This window comes from Grammomys surdaster, unplaced genomic scaffold, assembly GCF_004785775.1.
Source record: "Grammomys surdaster isolate TR1022 unplaced genomic scaffold, NIH_TR_1.0 146, whole genome shotgun sequence".
NCBI classification, from domain to species: domain Eukaryota; kingdom Metazoa; phylum Chordata; class Mammalia; order Rodentia; family Muridae; genus Grammomys; species Grammomys surdaster.
The window spans coordinates 327,431-344,825 of NW_021604604.1; the positions used below are offsets into that span (position 1 = coordinate 327,431).

At 38.7% G+C, this 17,395-nt stretch overlaps 1 protein-coding gene across 10 annotated transcripts in view; it reads left to right on the plus strand.

Moving 5' to 3' along the window:
- Positions 1-17,395, plus strand: part of Abi1 (abl interactor 1) — a 96,070-nt gene that overhangs the window by 27,701 nt on the left and 50,974 nt on the right. For all 10 annotated transcript variants that reach the window (XM_028764903.1, XM_028764907.1, XM_028764904.1 and 7 more), the window contains exon 2: positions 11,229-11,396. In XM_028764903.1, the coding sequence (XP_028620736.1) occupies positions 11,229-11,396 (168 nt within the window). The remainder of the gene's footprint in view (positions 1-11,228; positions 11,397-17,395) is intronic.

Genomic DNA, 17,395 nt, shown 5'->3' on the forward strand with positions numbered 1-17,395 from the left:
CCACACCACACCACACCACACCACACCACACCACACCACACCACACCCCAAACGTACTCATCCCTGCTCTTAATCTTTGTTCCCCTCCCACTGCTGTTGACTCACTTCTTCCCATCTTGGCTGACCCAGTCTTGGGCAGTGATCATGCTGCTGTGAGCTCAGTCTTACGCCCTGTCATGCTTGGAAGACAACTTTCCACAGCACTCCACCCCAGCTCTTATTACAGCTCCAGTGAGCACATCTAGACTTGCCAAGGACCAGCCCTGGCTGAGAGAGGGTTTCTAAGGAAAGGGTGTCTGGGAGTGGCGAACACAAATGACCCAAATTCAAATCTTGAGTTGAAGCTTGGAACTCATGTTCTTGCAGCCTGCCTTCTCTCAGTTCTGCTTTCTTTCTCTCTGATTTGCTTTCTCTGGAGATCTCTAAATAACTGTCTATGTTCTGCTCCAGACAGTCATCCGAGCAGTTATTTCTTAATATTCTAAAAAAATTATCTGGATAGCTCATCTCTTGTAGATCATAAGCCCAGTCTTTTATTTTACCTATCAATCTAGTCATTTACTCCAGGTTTTCTTTTGATTGTCCTATGGAATGACATCCTGTGACCCCAGCACATTAATTCTTAGGAGAAAGCAAGCACACATTTCCTTTTAACATTGCAAAAGAATTCAGAGAGCTGCTTGCCTTTGTTAAGTATAGACCTTAAGCTTGCTGGTTGGGACCCTCTCCTGAAATTACCAATTCTACCACATACCTGGGTTTAAACTTGTTCTGTCTGAGGCTGACCTTGAACTCTGGAATCTGTCTGCCTTTGTAAGCATAAAGTTACCTGAGTGGGATCTCCTGCAACCACCACTCCCTAAATCTCTTTTCTTCTTCCTTAGTGTCTTTCTGACAAGTCGGCTCACAGCACAGCTGCTTTTGTTCCGTTAGATTCAGAAAGTCCCTCATAATTTTATATTATCTTTATATTTTTCTTTTTGTTTTTTCTAGTATATTTTTCATAGTTGAGAAATTATATATTTTTGACATCATGGTCTTAGAGTTTTTTTTTTTTTTTTTTTTTTTTTCCCCACAGAGTTCAACCCCACAGGGCTGTCCTGAAGGTCCCAGCGGTTACCATTTTGCTGAGACATTAACTACAGCTTCACCTAATGTTAACAGGGAAGACATTCCTTGAAGGAGGAATGTAAAATATGTACATTATTATACAAACAGTTCTTCTGCCCACAGCAGCCATGGGCACTTGTGGAAGTCCACGCCTGCTGACCCTTTCCCTGCGGGTAGGAACCATGTCATTCTGTTCCTACCAAGGCCATGGCGGACCTGGCAGGTGTGAAGTAGTCAGAGTCCACTGCTGATTACTTGAGTGTTGATTGTGGTACTTGTGTTCTGGATTTTATTTTATTTTATTTTTATTTTTGTCAACTTGATGTGTTAGAGTTATCTGGAAAGAGGGACTTTGTTGCGGGAAGTAATAAAAGAAGAGTCACCATCCTGCACTATGCACAGCTACTCATTGTCGCTGATTTTAGTTTTCTCATTTAGCATGTTCGTTATAAGTAGTATGAACTTTTTCTTTTAACTGTCTTGCTAATTCCCAAAGGTTCCAGGAAGTTACACCTTTGTTTCCTTTGATTTCTAGGATTTAAAAAGTCTTATTTATTTTATGTGTATGAGTGTTCACCTGACTGTATGTTGACAGTGTGTGTGCCTTGTGCCCACAGATGCTAGAGAAGAGGGAGTCAAATCCTCTGGTTGCAGGGAAGTGGAACTTGAGTCCCTAAGTGCTCTCATGACTGCTGAGCCACTTCTCTACTCCCTGATTCTTGGAATCTTTAAATTTTATTTCTGATTTCTTCATTGGTCCAGTGTTCATGAGTGTATTTTTCAGTCTCAGTGTATGTGTAGTTTCTGAATTTTCTTGCTATTGATTTCCTATTTTATTGCACTTTAATCTAGTACAATACAAGAAATTTTGATGTTGTCTATTTAACCTAGCTAATTAATGAACTTATTTCATGTTTATTTATTTTTGTATGTGGGCATGTGTATGCCATGGTTGACTGTATGAACCAGAGTACAACTAGTAGGAATCAGTTTTTACTTCTACTTTGTGACTCCTGGGATGAAACTGGGCTCATCAGGTGTTAAATGCCTTTACACATTGAGCTGTCTGGCCAGTCTAATGATGCCTCCTAATGTCTAACCTTATAGGCTTCTCTGGAGTGCTGAGGAGAATGTGTATTCTGCTGGATGGAGTACTATGTGCATACCTATTAGATTCATTTGACCTAAGGTACAGCTTAATTCAGGATTTTTAATTTTATTTATTTATTTATTTATTTATTTATTTATTCTTTCTTTTTCGAGACAGGGTTTCTCTGTGTAGTCCTGGTTGTCCTGGAACTCACTCTGTAGACCAGGCTGGCCTCGAACTCAGAAATCCATCTGCCTCTGCCTCCCAAGTGCTGGGATTAAAGGCGTGTGCCACCACTGCCCGGCTAGGATTTTTTGTTGTTGTTGTTGACTTTAGTTAGATTGAATGTCTTACATATTGATCAGAGTGGGTGGGATACTCAAGTTCACTAATTTCTATTCAATCAGGGATTTTGTGACCTTTTATGCCCACTGTTTGTTTTATGAAATTGTTAGCTTCCAATGGTTCATATAGAATGACAGTTGTATGCCTTCATGATGATTGTTTTACTTATTCATATATAATGCAGCTTTTTAAAATGTTCTAAATTTGGTTTGAAATGTACTTTTATCAGGTATCAGAATTGAATGAAGAAAAGAAATATACTAAGGTGCTTGGTTTCTATTTGCTTGATAAATCTATTCCCTGATGCCTTCTGTGGGTGTTTTTGCTAGTCAGGTGGATTTCTTGGCAGCAAGGATGAATTGAATCTGTTTTTAAGTACAGTATAATTTGTATCTTTTTGTTGGTGAGTTCAGCCCATTTACATTTAGGGTTATTGTTGAGAGAGGTTTGTTAATTCTTGTAATTATGTTGACTTTTTAGATGCTTGAATTATTGTTTCTTCTTTTCTTTCTACCCTAGGAGTGTTAGGCGGTTTCCCATTCACCATTGAATAAAGTGATTCTTTTAAGTATCCCGTAGGTGGTTTCCTATTTACTGTTGAATAAAGTGATTCTTTTACGTATCCCACGATTTTGAGTTGGTGGATGTAAACTGCCTTAGTTTGTTCTTGTCTTGTGATGCCTTATTTCTGAGACAGATTTGGTGATCTAGTAAATCTGTTGGCATTTATTTACTTTTAGGCCTTAAAATAGTTTTTTCTTTCCTTCCTTTCTTCCGTCTATCCATTACAAAAGTTTATTTAATAAAAGGTTGTAGGCTTTAATTTTTTTCTCAACTCTATTTTTAAAAATGATTTATTTATTTTTTTATTTATATGAGTATACTGTAGCTGTCTTCAGACACACCCTAGAAGAGTGCATGGGATCCCATTACAGATGGTTGTGGGCCAGCATGTGATTGCTGGAAATTGAACTCAGGACCTTTGGCAGAGTAGTCAGTGCTCTTAACTGCTGAGCCATCTCTGCAGCCCTTCTCAACCCTATTTTTAATGACAGTTCCCAAACGCTTTAACCTCCCTTCTAGCCCACCACCCATCAGAGGTAGTGGAAAAGAAAGGTTATTAGGATATGGAGAAAGTGGACCTGTTCAGAAATCATTTTTTGGAGCAAATCCTATCTGCATTGTAGGAAATCAGCAGTTCAGTTCACAAGCCATCAGCAGCAGCTCAGTCCACTCGCAAACACTTCATGGAAAATACCAGCAGTCCAGTGGAGTAGTGTGGCATAGCAGCAGTGGTGGCACGACCTACCAGGAACAGGCAAGCCTCTGCTGAATCAGCATGAATCAGTAGGAGGGATTAAGACCACCAGGGATGCCAGGAGAAGTTCTTTGCCATGTCATTTTCAGTGAAACAAAGATTAGAAAAGACATGAGACAAAGAACCTTTGCAAAGCTAGCTTTGCAAGCAAGCCCGTTTCTGTCCATTGAGTCCTATCTATGCTTCCTCCAAACATCATGTGTCCTCCACTGGTCTTCCCTGACCACATCTCTTGTCTCAGCATGTGAGTCTCTTACCAAAACACAATGTCAGTCATGAGTCTGTATCAGCTGACATCACTCTGCCAGTACGCTCAAGTCCTGGGAAGCAGCAAGCTGCCAGCATACCGCTAGAAGTTTATTAGTGTGTTTCTGTCTGTAAGAGTCCCAAAAAATGGAACTCAAATACACAATGTAAGGTGAACCAATACATGCATGTCATTAGTGAGGAATCCTTCATCATGTGTCCTTTCATGTGCTTGCTTTAGCAAAAAGCATCCTTTTACCTGTGTCTGCTTCAGTGAACATTCCTTCATGAGTCTGTCTTAGCGAAACATCCTTTCATTCGTGTCCATTTCAGGAAAACACTCCTTCATGTGTTTGCCCCAGCAAAACACCATTCGACACAACCGACTTTGCAAAGAAACCAGAAATTTCTACTTCAAAAGGTTTCATAGGAAAATGTCCAGATCCATTTCTACATCATAGTCAAACATGCCCTCCAGCAAGGAATGTGCATTTCCAAGGCTTCCAAGGCTTCTAACATGCGATCTGTTTCCTGTGTAACCAGCATTATAATGTGATTTCGTTCCCACTAGCTGCCATCTCCACATATTCAGCACACGACTCCGAAAGCGGTGAGAGCCCTGCAGTGGTCCTTGGGCATATCTGACACTCTTTAACTTTAGTGACAGCTAATTGTCCATAACACCACCCTCCGATCTGTCAGGGTGGACCTTGCTCATGGGGCTCCTTAGCAGCTTTGATGTGTGACTTCTCAGACTCAGCCAAAGGCTTGAGGCTGATATCTCATTTCATGCTTTCTTGTTAGGTTTGCTGATGAGAGCGCTGAGTGTTTTCTGATGTGCTTGCCTTTGTAGGCGAATTAGTGGTTTTCCTTTATAGCTTTTAATACCTGTTTGCCTTTTTCTTTTTTTGAAACTGAGGTCTAACCCCAGTTTGCTTGGAACTCATAGAGAACCATCAGCTTTTGCCTCCCAAGCTCTGTGATTAAAAGCTTGCACCACCATGCCTGGCTCTTACTTTGTATTTCTGACACCTTGAGTGAACCTGGCATAGGCAGGTTCTTCTCGCTCATGTCTGTTTGGCATTTTAGATGCAACTTGTTTCGCTATCCTTGTCTTTAAATTTTCTAATGGTCATTTTCTATCACAGCCCCCCCTTTGATTATTAGTCTTGGTCTCTTGATTATATCCTGTAGTTCATGAATGTTTTGCTCATCTGTTTTCAGTGTTTGTTTTTGCTTTATTGCTGTTGAATATATTATTTCCTGGATCTTTTTCCTTGATTCCTGATTTTGTTCATTTTCTGCCTGCTTGTTTGAATCTCCTTGAGACTCCTATGCTTTAATTTGAAATTAAAGAATTAAGAAAATTTTCAGTTTTTCTTTCCACAGACAGGCCCCCACCCATCTCCCAAAACACCCAAACAAACAAATAAACTAGGCATGATTTCCTTGCTGAAGTTTAAAAAACAAAACAAAAACCCACCCCATGGACCTGACTTTCTCATGTATGTTGAAGATTTTCTTATTTATTTTGGTGACTTTCTTCTCTACTGCTGTTTTTCTTGTGTAGATTCTGGATTAATTCCTTTACTTCATTCATCTGCTCATTTGTATATCTTCCTGTTTTGCTGATAAATGCGAGGTCTTTGTCCGTTGAACATTTAACTCACTTCAGTACTTTTGAATATACTAGCTGAGTTACATGTCTTATGAGGCATCATATTGCCTTGATTTTTTTTTTTATTAAGTTCTTTGGTTTTTGTTATGATCTGTATTTCTTGCTTTGGCTTTTATTTGGAAATCTTTTTACTGAGCATCCTGGCCTGGAAGTTACTATGTAGATCAGGCTGGCCTGAAACCCACATAGATCTATTCACAGAACTGGTCTCCAGAGTTCTGGAATTAAAGGGCTACATTTTGAAGGCTCAACATTGAATACCACTTAGAGAAGAGGAAAAGGATATCAGCATTCACAACAAATGATACAAGACACTGAAATATATTTAAGATCAGTTAAAGTCCACCAGTGTATCACCAATGACCATAAAATAGAGAATGGCAAAATAGAGTATTTCATAAGTTAAAGTTATGTATTGTAAATGCTGATTTAATAAATGGGTGAGATAAGGATAGGTGAAAGAGAGGAGAAATAGAAGCAAGTAAGATTTAGTCAGAGAACAAAGAGGGACAGAAATGTTTGTTATGAAGAAGAGAAAAGAACAAATTAGAAACAAAGTACCCAAAGTCTAGAGTTATAACCCTGTGGTAAGTATCTGTTTGTTTAGCATACAAGTCTCTAGATTCAGTCCCCAGAAGAGCCTGAATGAATGAATGAAAATGAGAGAGTTCTCAGTAATAAGGAGAAAAGGAATAGAATAGAAAAAAAATAAGATAACGTCTGCATACTGTAGAAAAACAGAAAGAAAGAAAAAAAAAAAAAAGAGCCAGGCAGTAGTGGTGCATGCCTTTAATCCCAGCACTTGGGAGGCAGAAACAGGCAGATTTCTGAGTTTGAGGCCTGCCTGGTCTACAGAGTGAGTTCCAGGACAGCCAGGGCTACAAAAGAGAAACCCTGTCTCGAAAAACCAAAAAAAAACGGGGGGGGGGGGGGGGGGGGGGGGGGAAAGCACACCTGCTCAGGAATCCTAGACTGAAAATAACGGGAGAAAGTGAGCTGAGCAGGCAGTGTTCTCACACTCTTGCTTCCTGACTGTGGGGAAGCTTGACCATCTGCTCGAGTGCATTCCTGCCTCCATGACTTTTCAGTCATGATGGACTGTCTCAAACTCAACCAAAACATTTTTTTGGTTTTTGGTTTTTGGCTCAGAAATCTGCCTGCCACTGCCTCCCAAGTGCTGGGATTAAAGGCGTGCGCCACCACCGCCTGGCAACCAAAACATTTCTTAAGTTGCTTTTTTGTCAGGTATTTGTTAGAGCACTTAGGAAAGTGACCAATAGTTGTTTTTGGTCATATGAAAGATAACTGGCATGGCAGACTGAGGCAAGCTTTTGCTGTTGTCTTTGCTCTGAGTTCTCTATGTCTAAGACAAATGTGCAAATGTACTATATTGGCACATGGTGGTTCTTACTGTTTATCTTTACTCAAGCTCAGACTATGTGCTACATAATCTCCCTTCTATGGTTGCCAAATGCACTGGGTTAGAACTAGCCAAAAGAGGGATTTATTTGTGTGAGCAGTGCTGTCTAACATTTGAAGGTTCTTCTGCTAGATGGAGTAAGAATCATGCAGGGACTTGTGGGCCCCAACCTGATTTACTCTCTTGTTCTGTGTCCAGTTCCCATTCCTGATTGCTGACAGTAGCCCCACTCATTTGACACATCTCCAGATGTAGTGGCAAGTCTATAGGGCACAGCTCCCCCTTAGATTTTCTTTTGTAATCCTATTTCTGTAGCTGGATGCTTTAGCTTCTCAAGTTGACTGATGTGTTAATCTATGATTTTCATCCTCCATCTTGGACCTTCATTGCCTCCTCAACTATTACCATAAATGTTAAGTGAAATCATATAATAAATACATTATTCTAATAAATTTCAATGGTCTGCTTCTTGCTTTTAAATCCTGACCTTAATACACTTTTCTTGTTGGTAAATATATACATAATTTTTGAGTAACATGGTAGGAAAAATGAATTTTTTGTGTCACCTGCCATTGTCATTGTTTCTTTACATTGCTTCTAGTTTTTTTTTTTTTTCCCTCCTGCTATAAATAAGGGTGATATTATTCTTTGCATTCACCCTTGCTTTTCTTCTGGGCAGTTTCCTAGAAGTGAAGAATGCATAGATTTTAAGCAGTTGTGATAAGTGTTTTCTGGTTGCACTGTCCAGCAGTATGCCAAGTAATCAAATTCTTTTTAAGAAGTTAAGTAAGTATATGAGACATGGGTTAGTTACCAGCAAAGGAGTAAGTGGAAGGAAAGCCAGTATCTTATAAATGTGTTAACAAATGTCAGATTTTTTGAGGAGTTTGAGAGGAACATTAAGAGGGATTGTCATTTCAGGCAAAAGAATTTTTATCAGTACAGCTGTGCAGCAGAGACCTTAGTTTTACTGTGGTGAGCAATGTTGTACTCCTTAACACTTCTCTGAGAAAGAGAAGGCTTGTGTGTTGCCTATGCTGTGTGACTGAAGAAGGGGAATGGGGTGTGCATAACTTAGGTCACATGACGGGGCATTGTTTCCCTGGGCAGGGGACTGTGAGGTCTGGCTAGTGGGTGATCTGTGCAATCTGATAGCAGCTAGGTTGCTTCACACCAGGTGTGAGTGCACACTGGTGGATGGTGGGCATATTGCCTTGCTTACAGCCCTTTTTGTTTAGGGCCTGCCTGGTTTAACAGTGAATTATAATATCGCTGTTTATTTTTTTAGATTGGAGCTCACTATGATCCCAGGGTGGCCTTGAACCTAATCATATGTTTTAAATGTACTTGTTTTTCTGAAACAGTGTTTCCAAAGTGTGTGTCTTAAGCCTTTTAAAGTATAAATGCATTGTGATGCTGATGATAAAGGGATTAGTTTATTATCATAGTTACTTGGGCTGTAACTATGATAAAATTTAGTTTTAGAACTGTGTTATCTGTCTATTAGAAATGCCAGGGAGATAGAAACTGACTAAAAGGCTTAAAAATGTTTTCTAAAATACAGCTAAATATGAACATATGTGTAAGCGTAGTGGTGGTTGATTGTTCTGTGTGAGTTTTCTATTCTTATACCCAGGCCTCCATTCGTGAGGCAGGTTCTCCAGTGTTGGTCAGGCTGTCCTCAAACTTGCTAATTGTTTCCTACCTCCAAGATGCTTGGATTATAATAGCTGTGTACTGTCACTCCTGGCTTGGGGATGTTTTCTTTCTCTTTTGGGGAGGCAGGTATTGATGTAATAAAAAGGGAGAACGATTTACCTATAGGTAAAGAAAGATTAAAGAAGAGGAAAGGCAAATGAAACAACTGTATAGATAGGGACGGTGGTGATTTTTCACTGGAAAAGGAGGAATGGGGGAGATAGAAGGATGAAGAAAGATTGCAATTGCTTATAACCAGCAGTTTCCATCCATCCATCCATCCATCCATCCATCCATCCATCCATCCATCCATCCATCCATCCATGCCTTTTGAAGATGACATGAGTGGGCAGAAAAGTACTTAAGGAAGTTGTTAACTTTTTTTCAAGGTTTCCACTCCAGCTATCAGTCTTAATTTAGTAAATTTGATGTCTGCAGGTGGATGAGGAAGGAGGCAAAGACTTGGTTGAGATGATCATGAAGTTCAGTCATCAAAGGAATTTCCTGTATGGTTTATTTTAAGTGCATTCACTGTATTGCTTACGTACAGCTATTTTAAACAATTAGCTTTTCTTTTAATGCTGTGTATATTTGATTTCCTTTAAAGAATCATCTGTTGTATAAGACAGGGATGACAGATGGGCTTCATATGATACATCACCCCAGAGCCATTAGTTAACAGAGTGCCTGCCATGGTTAATGCCAGTCTTAATTCTGTGGACATATTCTTAGTTGTTAAGTAGTCTGTGACTCGTTTTGTGTGCTCCTTGGACATACTAAGGTCAGTTAGTGATTATAAAGTGAGCAACAAACTTGAAATAACTGGCAGATGGAATTTTATGGAAATTTGCTGTTCAAATTTATAGTTTATATGAGTGGAAATTAATGGTGACTTGATAGGCATTTTCTGGTAACATAGTCACCTGCTCTACTTCAGAAAGCATAGCTTCTTTTTAAAAATCAATTGTTATTGCATACACACACACACACACACACACACACACACACACACACACACACGTATTCCTAAAATAGCCTGTTGAGTCCATATAATGTTTCTTGTTTGAATGCCCTCAGGGCTGAACATTTCAAATTGAACAACCAGTTATGGTACTCTTTTCTTACTTTAAAAATTTAAATGGAAGCTCTGTAAAATGCTGTCTTTGATTAAATATGACATTGTTTTTGTGTAAGACTGTATTTTACTTTATTGCATTGGGACGAAAAGGTTCTTATGTGTTTATGAGTAGTTGTTTGTTAACATCTCATTGACTGTAAGCAGTTACATGGTTTTATGATAAAGAAAACCAGAAAATAACATGCAAGTTTTTGGTGGGGGCTGGGGGGGGAGAGGAGAAATAGATATTAGCCCAATACTGACATTTCCTCCCACTCCTGTGATGGAAAAAATGCCTGTGTTAGTAAGTTGAAAATAAAAATCAAAAATCAAAAACAAAACAAAAAACAAACCAAACCAAAAAACAGGCAGATGAAATTCTAGAATATAATGACTGAAAATAATTATCTTAGTCAAGTTTAAATCTACTTGGCTTTGTAAACAGATATTTTTCATTTGTTGTTTTAACTGTAGAAAACCTACATTTTCCCCCTCCAGTTCTGAAGTTTGATTCTAGAACTTACTTGCACATTCTAGACAAATGCTCTACCACTGAACAAGATTCTGTGTTTTAATGCAAAACAACTTTGCTTTTAATAGTGTGGATGGCTGCTTTTATTCCACATTGTACTTGTATTTCTAGTTACTAAGAGAGCAAGAGAAAGAACCAAGACAGAAGATAATTTCAAAGGAAAAAGTAAACTTGTTTTACAAAGATAGTATAATTGTTTAAACATCTTAAGTAATCTACAAGTAGTGGCTAAAGTAAATAAATGACTTTAGAAATATTGCAGAATTACAAGACCAATATTTTAAAAAGTCTGTTATCTGTAACCTTATTCAGAATCCCAAGAATCAATCAGGTTAGTTCCAAAGTTTATTTTTAATTACTCCTCCATCCAACTTGTTATCATTACTGTGTGTGTGCACTTTGTGCATAGGTGTGAGGGTGCTGTAGTGCCACGGAGTGCATGGGGAGGTCAGAGGACAGCTGTGGAGCTGTTTTTCTCCTTTCATCTTTAAGGGGGTTCTGGGAATTAAACTCATGTCACCAAGCTTGTGCAGCAAGCTCTTTTACCCATTGAGCCATCTTGCCAAACCAATTTGAGCTTTTTAAATGGGGGGTGGGGGGGGATTCTATAGTTGTATAGAATGTGTGTTTAATGAATATTAACTAAGTATTGGTTCTTTCTGTTCTTATTTTAGGCTACAGACAAGAGAAAAGCTCTAGAAGAGACCAAAGCATATACAACTCAATCTCTAGCTAGTGTTGCTTATCAAATAAATGCATTGGCCAACAATGTGCTCCAGCTGCTGGATATCCAAGCATCTCAGCTGCGGAGGATGGAGTCGTCCATCAATCACATCTCACAGGTACCAGCTTGTAAAGTCTTCTGTGTTCATTTTTAGTCAGATAGCAGCATGTGTCTTAAAGTATAGTCATACATTACTTAATTATGAGAGTTCATACCTGCAAAGAAATGTCACTAGGAGATTTTACTGCGGTGTAGAGAGCACTTATATCAGTCTGCATGGTATATAAGTCTGTCTATCCACTATTCCCTGCGGATAGTTGATGTTGTCAAGAGTGGGAAATGCAAGGTGCATGAGGTTATTGTTGGTGCAGAAAAGCACAGTTTTAAAAATAATTAAAAAAAAAAAGTATTAGGGCTGGAGCGATGGCTCAGCGATTAAGAGCATTAGCTACTTTTCCAGAGGACCCCAGTTCAATTCCCAGTACACACATGGCAGTTTTCTAGTTCCCAGAGATCTGATACTCACACAACAGACATACATGCAGGCAATACACGTAAAATTAAAAAAAAGAAAACTAAAAAATTCACTCCTAAGAAATAGTAATAATGTACTCTAATACAGCTGTTACAACTATTATACATATATAGACTGATTACAGTTTATTATCATTATTGGGTATTATACAACATAAAAGTCATAAATTATTGGCACTTTAACAGATTTGTTTACACAGTCACTACCGTGAAACATGTTTGGACACTAATATGTAATCCTAATAGACCTCAGGTATGTAACCAGTCTCAGACGAATGTCATAATGGTATAGATAACCTTGGCATGTGGAATCCGAACCTTGTAGTTTGTATTGATTGATCATAGTTGTGATCACTTTTAGCTCTGTTTTGAGTTGAGTAAGCCTACTTTTTTGTTTTGTTGTTTGAAATGGTCTCACTGTGGACCTGTTGGTCCCTCCAGCTGCCTTAGCATCTTTTGTAAAAAGTCTTTTCTTTTTATGTACATAAGTGTTTTGCCTTCAAATATGATTCTGTACCACATGAGCTTCCTGGTGCCTATGGAAGCTAAAAGAGGGCATTGAATTCCTTAGGGGTGGAGTTACGTACAACAGATGGCTATGAACTGAGCTGTCATGTGCTTCCTGGGACTCAAACCTGGCTCTCTGTTTCTTCTTAAGTTTAATTTTGAAGTAGCCTTGGTAAGCTGTCCAGGTGGATCTTAAATTCTCCATTATTGTGCTTTAGCCTCTGAGTAGCTGGGATGACTGTATGTGCTACCATGCCAGACTGTTGACTTTTGTTGAGATAAAATAAATTACATATAATGTAAACTTATAATAGTATTTTGCAAATTTTCACATATTCCCAAGAGATCATCAATGTAAAGAAAGGAACATGATGTGGTTTTTGTAAACCTTCCCTTCCCATTCCCTGTTCTCAGGCTTGTTGCCATTATAGAGTAGTTTATATTTTGTAGAATTTCTGTGAATGCAGAACCTATCCTCTATACCTTCATTCTGGTTCAGCTTTTTCACATAGCATATTTTATTTGAGATTTGCCCATATTGTTCCATATAAAAGAGTCACTGCTTTTTATTGCTGAGTGGTTTCCATTGTTAAGCATTTGTGTATCTGTTGTTGGAAATATAGGTTGTTTTCATAATTTTGCCAATTATGTATTAAACTTGCACAAACATTTATATACACATACTTCCATAGTCTAATGCTTTTTTAAATTTTGTGTGTGTGTGTGTGTGTGTGTGTGTATTTGTTTGTTTGTTTTACGAGACAGGGTTTCTCTGTGTAGTCCTGGCTGTCCTGGAACTCACTCTGTAGACCAGGCTGGCCTCTATCTCAGAAATCCACCTGCTGGGATTAAAGGTGTGTGCCACCACTGCCTGGCCTATTTTTTTATTTGTGTGTGGGCGGGCACATGTGTCCCAGTATGTTTGGAGGTCAGAGGCTAGTTATCAGGAATGGTTCTCTCCAGCTTACCTTGTGAGTTCTGGGGTGTGGTCAGGTGTCAGGCTTGGTAGCAAGTGCCTTTATTCTCATTACTCCTGCTTTTGTTTGTTTAGGGCAGATACATTTGTGTGAAATGAATAGTTTCATGGTAGATGTCTGTTTATAAGAAATTGTCATTGTTTTCTAAAGTGGTTTATTGTATAGTTTCAGTTTGTGGAGACCTCTTACAAGGAACGAGGTCATAGATTTTGTTACTTTTTAATGCATCTGTAGAAGGGAACAAGGTTTTGTTTTTGTTTTTAATCTAATAAGGTGAACTATATTGGTTGTGTTTTGGTTTTGCATTATTGTGTACCTTCCTGGGCTACAGAATGAGTTCAGGGCCAACCTAAGTAAGTTACCTGGATCTTTTCTCAGAATTTAAAAGTTTAAGGGCTGGGAGCATTAGCTAGGGTTGTAGTTCAATGAGAAATGGCTTGTCTAACATGTAATGCCCTGGGTTTGCTCTTCTGTATTGAAAACAGACAGATAAACAACTGGAACGAATATTACTTGAGTGTGCATGTATTACATATGCTTACTTTGGCTTATGATTAAACGTGTCCTGTGTGTGTGTGTTCTCTATTTTGTTTAAAAACCCATCATCTCATCTTTGAGATCTCATCTTTGACAGCACCATGCAGCTGGTCTGTCATCCATTGATAGCACAAGAGAGTGCACTCATTCTCTTGTCTGCAGTGTTCCACCAGTCTTGGAGTATTTACAGCTTCAGAACCTGAAGATTTCATTGAAAACACATTATCCTTTTTTTGGTGTAATTGCTTCCATGATCTCTTAAGCATGAGTTTTCAGTTGTTACAACACATTAATCAAGTTAGTGTTTGAACACAGCTTGCTATGCTCACAGTTCTGTAGCTCAGAGATCTTTTTCCAGGACTACAGTTAACATGTGGGTTGGGTTGCATCCCTTTTGGATGTTCGGGGGCAGACTCTATTGCCTTGCTCCTTTTCAACTTCTAGTGGCCTTCTGTTTTGTTTTTGTTTTTTGTGGTTTTTTTGTTTTCCTGTTGTTCTGCCTTCCATCTCTGGTGGTTTTGTTTGTTTGATTTTGGGTCTTTCTTGGTGACATTAGCTGCCCTGATGCTAGGTAGGAAACCCATCCTGGTCTTGAACTCACAGTAGTAGTCCTCCTGTCTCAGTCTTCCTAGTGTTGAGATTATCCTTCCCCCTTTTAGCAGTAACCAGCTGAGTCTTTTTCACACTGTGGCTCTGATCCATGATGACCCATTTGGCCAACTCTAATACCACTCTGATCATCTTTCTGCCTCACAGGCCTCTTCATTGTTGCTGTAAACTGTTTCCCTGCTTATCGTTGAAATGTGAATTTTTAAAAAGATGCTGGCTAGGCATGGTGTCTCATGCATTTGAGCCCAGCACTTGGGAAGCATAGACAAGATCTCTGAATTCAAGGTCAGCCTAGTGAGTTCCAGGATTGTTAGGGCTACATAGAGAGACCCTGTCTCAAAAACAAAAAATAAGTTGCTGGTTCATGTTTGATGTTTTTTAAATTGAGAAAGAGTCTCACTCTGTAGTCTAGGCTGGCCTTGGACATGGGTACTGTTTGGTCCTGCCCCTTTCCCTGTCTTTTTAGGTCTCTACTTTTCCTTTCCTCTTCCTTCCTGTTCCCCCTTTCCTTCTCCTTCCCTTTCTCCTTTCCTTCTCTTTTCCCTTTCCCTCTCCCTCCCTTCTCCTCCTCCTCGTCCTCCTTCTCCTCTCCTTCTCCTTGTCCCCCCCTCTTGTCCCTCCTTTCCTTTCCACTTTAAAAAATTAATAAATATAGCTGGGTATGATGATATATACCTTTAATCTCAGCAGATCAGGCAGAAACAGGAGATCTGAGTTCAAGACCAGCTTGTTCTACACAGGATGTTTCAGGGCAGCTAGGACTACACAGTAAGACTCTGTCTTTTTTTTTTTTTTAAAGATTATATAATAAAATTAAAAACGCAAGTCTCATTAACAGACATGATATAAGTCAGTACTTTGGCATTATATACAGTTGTTAGTATTGGTTAGAAACAGAACAAAGTGACACCTTTGCTGATTCTGACATTCTGATGTTGGTTGTGTTAAATGTTGGCAGCTGGGAAGTAAAGTGGCCAAGGCTCCCAGGGTTGATTGCTTTGGTTGTGCCCTGAGTACATGTGTACTGTAGGCATGTTTCTGTCTTATTGAAGGCCTCAGTTCTGTTCCGGAAGCTTTGGAAGTTCATTTTGTAAATTACACTAAATGATCCCAAGGTGTAAAAACAACAAGGACAAAAATGTTAAACTTAGGAACAGATTAAAGGAAATTAATTATCCATGGACCTAGTTTTGCAACTGGAAAGGCTATCTGTTTGAGATTAGATATATAGCGCAGTAACTTTCATACTGCATCATAAATACTAGGGCATAAACACTTGTCTTTTAAAACATCACACTCGATGCCAGTTTTGCTAATTAACATCAAGTATAATTTGTAAGAGTTCATTATTACCATATAGTCAAGGTAGAAGAGAAGGAAAGACTGTCTACAAATGTATTCTTTTTTTTTATTTTTTGAATGAATCCTGTTAGACTATTTTTTTTATTAATTTTATTATGAGTACACTGTAGCTGTCTTCGGACACACCAGAAGAGGGCATCCAATCTCTTTATGGATGGTTGTGAGCCACCATGTGGTTGCTGGGATTTGAACTCAGGACCTCTGGAAGAACAGTCCGTGCTCTTAACCGCTGAGCCATCTCTCCAGCCCGTATTCTCTTAAAAAAAGAAAAATGTTCTCTTTACCTCAAATCCAATAGCTAATTCTGAGTGAGACAAGAGTGTGTAAGGTTATGTCAGCAGTTCTAAATAAGATAATGGTGCCACTTGTGCTCATGAGTTTAAATTTCAGTTATTTAAATGTATATTAGTTATGTGTGGGGAATATTCCTAGTCTTGTTTATAAATATGATGAATGACAAAGATGGAAATGTAAAGACTGGCAGATAAATATAGCCATAGTTCACTAAGTATGAGATGAGATGTATTTTCATAAGAACCATCATTGTTTTAGAAATCCCCACATATATGTTTATATGCATACATACATACATACCTTTTAGTCATAGGACCTAAGAAGCAAATAAATGTAATAATCACAATTACATTTTTATTAGATCTTTTAGTGACGTATCACTGTGATTTAAGTAGTTAGAGTAGTACTTGCAAATACACATCCTCTCATGGTTTGATGAAAATGTGCTTCTCACTTTTTTTTTTTTAATCAAATGGTACATTATACTTGGTAACACATGCAAGACAAATGCAAAGGACACCTAAATCATGCTTATGAATGTTTGACTGAATATTTCCTTTCTGTAACAGAAGTGTAGAGGTTAGATTTGTTTCCTTTAGACCTTTTAAGCCGTGTACCATTCACCATTAGAATACTGTGTTTCCGTTGAGATCAGCACTGCTCAGGTGGTACAGTTAACGCTCTGTTTGGACCCAGCATAGACATTGCCTTCCTCATCATTATGCTGTCCTCAGGAATACTGAAGATGTACAGCACAGAAACTCTATTTGGACCTAAACAAGTGGCTTTTGTTGTTGCTGTTAGGGCTGAAAGGATTTTCATACTTTTTCTGGTCCCCATTCCATAGTCCGAGGAAATTTCAGTACTGCACCCCTTCTCTTTAAGCCTCATTTTTACCGCTCTGGAGGTGGTGGGACCTGGGAAAATGGAGCCAGTATATGAGGACTAAAGTTTCATGCACTAACCAAGTTTATTCAGAGCATCAGTTTGTACCTGAGGGTTAAGAAGAGGAGCCACAAGAGTAAAGTATCTAATCACAAGGACAAAGCTGCATGTGGCAAAACAACAAATAACAATAGACAATTGCAATGAATAATCTGAAGTAAACTTACTCTTCCACTCTACCTGGGAGTGATATGAAACATTAGTCTATGAAACAAGAACAAGTCCATGCTTTTGAAGAAACTGAAGTTACAAGGCTCTTTTCTTGGTTTTGGAGGTTTTTCACAAGCACTCAGAAATCTCACATGACTAGATTTTTGGACAATGTGTCTTTTTTAAAAGAATTATTTATTTT